Genomic DNA, 6,632 nt, shown 5'->3' with positions numbered 1-6,632 from the left:
GTTTGTGTGTACTGACCACGTAAGATCCTCAGCCAGATGTACACCAAGGAACCGGAAGCTGCTCACTCTCTCCACAGCAGCGCCGTTGATGGTGATGGGGGTGTGTACTTCTCTGCACCTCCGGAAGTCCACTATCAACTCCTTTGTCTTTGCGACGTTGAGGGTGAGATGGTTGTCTTGACACCAGTGGGTCAGGGCGCTGACCTCCTCCCTGTAAGCCGTCTCATCACCATTGGTGATAAGACCCACCACTGTAGTGTCGTCCGCAAACTTCACAATGATGTTGGAGTTGTTAGTGGCTGTGCAGTCGTAGGTGTAGAGTGAGTACAGGAGAGGGCTCAGTACACACCCCTGTGGAGCACCAGTGTTCAGTGTGATGGGGGATGAGGTGATGCTGCCCAGTCTGACCACTTGGCGTCTGTCAGACAGGAAGCTAAGGATCCAGCTGCAGAGGGAGCTGCTCAGTCCTAGATCCTGCAGTTTCCTGTCCAGCTTCGAGGGAACGATGGTATTGAATGCTGAGCTGTAATCTACAAACAGCATTCTCACATACGTGTCTCTCTTCTCCAGGTGTGACAGGGCAGTGTGTAGTGTCAGGGCTATGGCATCATCAGTGGACCTGTTGTGGCGGTATGCGAACTGTAGAGGGTCCAGTGAGTCGGGTAGTGCAGAGCAGATGAAGTCCCTGACCAGCTTCTCGAAGCATTTGCTTATGGAGAGTGGACCTGTAAATAAATAAGAATTTATTCTTGGTTTGAAAAAAAAAATCAAAATGGTTCTACTTCAGTAGTGCCACTTTGATACCACAACAATCCTTATGTTAGTATGTATAATCAATTTGTTGCTATGTGAGGATGGGCAGGGGATCCTCCGTGATGTTTTTTTGCAGTAGAGGGTTACAATGCTAGTAACTGCATGTCGCAGGCAATAAAAGCTCATTCGCTACCACTCATTTTCCTTGAATACAAACCTCTTAATGATCAGTACTTATTAAAACACGTAATTTTTTTTTAAACTATCCTAGATGAAAGTTAGAGATTTTGAATGCTTCTTCACACATTGTCACATGCATAGTCTGGAATAAACCTGTAATAAACACTGAGCTGATTACATGATTCTTATGTAATTCCTTCTTAGTGAAAGTGATGCTTTTTCTGCCATCTCCCTTTTTACAACCATCCCCAGTGTTCCCTAAAACTTAAAGGATGTGTTGAATATTATAATCATGTTTTATTGTGCTGATTGGTAGTGCTAAACAGCTGTCAAAACCAGACTATATTTTGTGCTTTAGTGCGGCTCTCCTGTATATATCCTTCCCGTATATACATGTGTACAGAGGAGGCTTCCCACAGTTACAGCGTGGTCCTCTGTACCACCCAGTAAAACATGGAAGCGCGCCAGACTGTAAGAAGGCTGGCTGTTGATTTGATTTGGCTCCCTGTAAAATATCGCAAACCTAATACAATCGCGTGAACTCGGTGAACTTCTCTCGTGCACTGCTGTAAGCGCGCGCGTACGCTGAGGCAGTAGGAGCGCGTGCCGTCAGTCCCAGGGGACGATGAATTTGCGGAGGTAGACTGCGTTTTACTCACTCTCCCTTCAAGTGGGTTTGAGGTTTTCGTACCATTTTTTAAGTGCAAGTAGGAGGTGATGTTAAGCTCCTGGCGCGCACACAGATGTGTTTCTAAAAGCCTACACTGCGGTAGAATGAGCGACTCATTTACGACCTTCTACTATGACGGAAACTTAAATTCAGCTGAATGACTTTATGGATTAGCGCGTGCTGGGGAGGACTGGCTATGTAACTGACACGGGGATTAATCAAGCTCGTCCAAACCGCATCCATCCTTCTGGAAGGAACGTTAGTCTCTGCAGACTCCGTTCTTCTCCATTCATCCGTTACTATGTAAGACAATGGTACCAGTTCCTCTGCAAAAACACGCGCGGTTGCTTAGTTTCTGATGCTTGGCTGTGAAACAATCTGTCGATCAGCACCAAAACCCGGTTTTCTCCATTTCATATGGGCGAAGACGAGGAGTGCTCCAGCGCCCCTTCACGCCGCGGAGAAAATGCAGAGAACGGAAAGAGCGGAGCAGCTCTGGACCCAGAAAGAGAAAAGAGGTATGCGGAGCTGTTCGAGCAACTGGACTTGAATAAAGATGGCAGGGTTGACATCAATGAACTGAAGACCGGACTGGCAACTCGTGGTTTACAACTCCGAGAGGCTGAGAAGGTGAGCAGGTGTTTTTAATGCGGCACAGGCTGAGGCAGACGCACGCGCACGCTGTACGTGAACTAGTTTATAGTGTTTGTAAAAAAAAAATGTAAACTTATCTTAAGGGTAAAGAGTGTGGAAATGGTTTCTTCTGTATTTTAGGTTTTTATTTAATCAAGTTTATCTTTGTGTGTTTGTGATGCAAGGGCGTAGATTTGGCATGGACGGAAGGGACATGTCCCCACCAATATTCAGCGATTATTGAATTGTCCCCACCAATAATTTGATCTATTCGAGTAAAGAAAATCAAACCCGATAGAAAGAAAAAAAAACCCGATCTGTCAACGTCTCATTCACCCAGCGGTGCAGAAAGAGTTAAATTACGTCCTCTACTGGAGTCCTACCTCATGTGACAAATATGGCCAATGTGATTGGCTGTGCCTTTCAGGGAGCTCTGTTTAGTTTTACCAGCGGCAAGCCTGCGCTCAGTTTTGCCAACTTAGCGACTTTGTCGCTATATTTAGCGAGTTTTCAGACCCCTTAACGACTTTTTTTCTAAAAAAAAAAGTCGCTAAAAAAAGACGTGAAAGCGCGTATCACTTTTACTCTCAACAAGCAGCGGGTGCTGTAACGCAGTCAGTTCTTCTTTTACTCCTTTACTCTTATGCTGTTTTGTGGATCACAAGGTTTAAAACTACTTATAAACACACACACACAAAGTAACTCCACCAGAGTGCCTATTTCGGGTCACTTTTGCCGGTCCAAGCCCAGGTAAAGGAGCAGGGTGGAATTGTGACATTAAAAAAAACAATAATTGCTAAAAGAAATTTAATTTGTAGTTCTAAATAAACTCTAAATGCATTTAGGACGTTTTTTACTCACTTTATGTCTCTTCCACGATGTTATTTCTCTCTCCAACAACATAGGTTACAGATTAGCATGACCAATTAGGCGATGACGTCATTTAGCGACTTCTAGCGACTTTTAGGACAACCAATAGCGATTTTCCTTACTGAGGAGTTGGCAACACTGCTTGCGCTGCGAGGAGGAGAGGAGGATGGCAGCAAAAAGGAAGAACCTGGATATAAGTATTTTTCAAAGAAACCTGCAAGTCACTTAAAGCCAAATTAACTCATAATATGTGTCCGTCATAATAACGTTACAGGCTATGCTAGGCTTTGGCCCACATCAGTCTAAAATTGTATGTAACCACGAATAACGTGTTTTGGAAACTAACTGCACAACAGGCAGCACTATTAGTTATCTCAGTCTCCTAGAGTAGCATTTCTAATTTTGATTGAAACTGTCAGAGAAAACGGCAGCTTTGAGCAAGCCAGGATATTAGTTTACAGAGGCTGTTAAAATTATATTTCTAACATTAAAATGTTGGTGACACAATAATTTCATCCTAATGGTACTGACATATTCATAGGGTTAATTTTTGAGACAAAATGTCATGAGGTAGTCTTGTAGTGGCACCTTGTAGTGCCGTTTGCACAAATTGTTTTAAAAATGCACTCACCCTACAAACATTACTGATGAGTCAAGATCTGCACAAATTGACAACACCGAAGCAGCTACTCATTTTATTCTTATTGTCATGTATGTCCTATTTGTCAGGTGACAGAAGAACCAACACAAAGCTCAGAGAGTAATGGTGATACAAGATCACAGGTGAAATTGGACGGTTCATTACTGTATTTGAAGCACATATGTGACTGCATGTATTTGGAATGTCTCACTGTTATTTATCAGGTGACAGAGGCAGCTCTGCCATGTTGTAGGTCAGACAGAGGTGAAGAGGTGAGGTCACAGGTGACTGACTGATGATTTGGTGCTGTAGATTAAATAGTATTTATTATCATGACACTTGTTAGGCTGCTGATGTAAATTGTTTCATTAGTGTATATTTGACAAAGAATCTGAATTGACATGTCTCACTTTTTATATGGCACGAATCAATGTGTTATTTTATCAGGTGGCAATATGTCCTAGTGCAGTCAGAGGGGAAGAGCCAGGGCCAAAGGTGAGGCACATCAAGCACATAATAATAATTTTAATCTGAGGATAAAACGCAGGTACTGAGGCTGAAAGAAGCTTCAGTGCTCTCAGAAGACTAAAAAGATGGCTACGGTTAACAATGACTCAAATGAGATTAAACAATGCTGCTGTATGCCATGTCCACCAGGAGAGATTGGACAGTATAGATGTAAAACAAATATGCCAGCAGTTTATCTCAGTTAACGAGAGGAGAAGGCATGTGTTTGGCTCCTTCACATAGTGGACATTGAGTTGTTGTGTGGGACATGTAGTCCATGTCTGTTGCTGTAACAGTAGTTCATGTTTAGAATAGAAAATCTCAGCTCACTGATTTGATCGGGGCAATTGTGTGCCTAAATTGTTGCATAATTTTGCTGAGAGATCTTTTACTTTGTGGTAATCTTAGATGAGTAGTTTTATGGACAAAAACCACCAGGTCATTCAGTGTTCCCTTAGTGCCAAAATATAACAGATGTTGGTGTACTATAACTGAAGTAATGATGTTAAGTCCTTAAAGTCATATTCTTTTATTGTCATGACTGTATTTGAAGCTGTTTTTATTTTTGTATGATACCTGATTTATATGGAATATGGCTGAAGTAAACTAAAGACTAAAATACTTAGTCAGTCATTTGTTTAATAATAATTTAACATTATATAAGTCACATATAAAACTATGAATTGTGATTTTAAATGGTTTAAAAGCACGTAGAATAGCACATGTAGGCAAGTATATTTCTCCTCTTTCTATTAAGAAGCAAAAACCAAAAGGAAAAAAAAAAGAAACAGGGCAGAGTTCAGTGGTTGAATCATCCGTCCCCACCAATGCCAAAACCAAATCTACGCCCTTGTTGTGATGTCTTACTGAGGACACTCGACGTCAACGTGGTACGTGGTAAAAGTTATGTCTCTGAACAGAAGAATGAATAGAAGAAAAGAACTAACTTTTGAAATCCTGATCGTGGAGTACTTAAAGAAAAATAATATAAGGGATTGAGCTACTTTATGCTGGGGAGTCTAACAGCTGCATCCCCATTTTAAACCAATGTCAGAAATGGCAACAGTCTGTTGAAATAAATCAACTTTGTCACACATTTAGCAATAAGTCCAAGTTTAATGACATTGCTCAGTTTTTCTTGGACTCAGTAAATGAACTTTTTCTTCATTAGCCATTCAAATAATACAGGGGATGCTATACGCTTTATATATGGACTTCTGAAGATCCACAAGATGCATGTGGGTTATACCCATGAAAACCTTGCCAATCTTCTCTGCCAGTGACAAAAACGTATTCTGCTACTGACTCTTGTTGGGTGCTGTTTATTGAGTTGGATAATTGAAGACATATTGGCAAATAAAGAATTTGTTAATTTAATAAGCAAGGGCCTCGGTATCATATGGAAGAACAGCCTGGCACCTCCCCCTCATGCTGGTCACCAGCTTGGTCACACACTGCTGTGGGATGGCATTCTACTCTTCAACCAGCTTTTTTGCAAGTCAGCCTGTGTGATTGTGTTAGTCATTCTGGCTTGAGCAACATGTCCAAGCTGATCCCACAAATGTTCAATGTGGTTGAGATCAGGACTGCAGGTAAGCAATAGCATCCTCTCCAAATTCTGGTGGTAGTGTCCAATAAACTCCACTCTGTGGGGGTGAGCACTGTCAAAGTTCAGTCCCAGACTGTTGAGATATGGGATTGCCATAGAGATGGCCTCCAATGATGATAAATCTTGTTTTTACAGTGAGGGAGATGCCGCTGAACACAATCACACTGTCTCCAGCAAAAGCTGTTACCAATGAACATAGCATTCTCTGCATCTTCTCCACACTGTGATCCAACTGCCATAGGCAGAATCTGGACTCGCATAAGGTTCCTCCACATTTTCAGCTTCCAGTGAACATGTTGTCAAAGCAAGAGTCAATAGCAGACTAAGGTGTTTAGTATTGGCAGAGAAGATTTGGTAAGTTTTTTATGGACTCATCCCACATACTCAACTCTGCTATTCAACCCACAGATATATTTTCCTTACAAATGTGGCACCATTTAAAGGGAAATAACAGGCTTTCCAGTATAAGATTTATTGCCAATTATTGTTACAACAAGAAACAATTGAGCATGCACACATTTTCTTACTCTTTAAGAAAGTTTAGTTTTGTTTGCCTCAAGACATAGCTCAGGTACTGAAACTGGGCTTTACTTACCTTACTCACTGTCAGTGTTGGTCAAGTTACTTGAAAAAAGTAATCAGTAACTAATTACTTATTACTTGACCAAAAAAGTAATCCCGTTACTTTACTGATTACTTATTTTCAAAAGTAATTAATTACTTAGTTACTTAGTAACTTTTTAAAAACACGATTTACAACCTTAATAGGT

The 6,632-nt window shown here is 41.3% G+C and overlaps 1 protein-coding gene across 1 annotated transcript in view; it reads left to right on the top strand.

Annotated features, from left to right (window-relative positions):
• Nucleotides 1–1,402: 1,402 nt before the first annotated feature.
• Nucleotides 1,403–6,632, top strand: part of LOC102309204 (calcium-binding mitochondrial carrier protein SCaMC-3) — a gene marked incomplete in the record, with an annotated part of 50,073 nt that continues 44,843 nt past the window's right edge. Inside the window, 1 exon segment of the mRNA XM_005926765.3 lies at nucleotides 1,403–2,233. Within this exon segment, the coding sequence (XP_005926827.2) occupies nucleotides 2,021–2,233 (213 nt within the window).

This window comes from Haplochromis burtoni, unplaced genomic scaffold (genome assembly GCF_018398535.1).
Source record: "Haplochromis burtoni strain Fernald_Lab_line unplaced genomic scaffold, NCSU_Asbu1 Contig_45, whole genome shotgun sequence".
Taxonomy (NCBI): domain Eukaryota; kingdom Metazoa; phylum Chordata; class Actinopteri; order Cichliformes; family Cichlidae; genus Haplochromis; species Haplochromis burtoni.
Note: the sequence above shows the minus strand (reverse complement) of the source record. Positions and strands in the feature narration are given on the sequence as shown.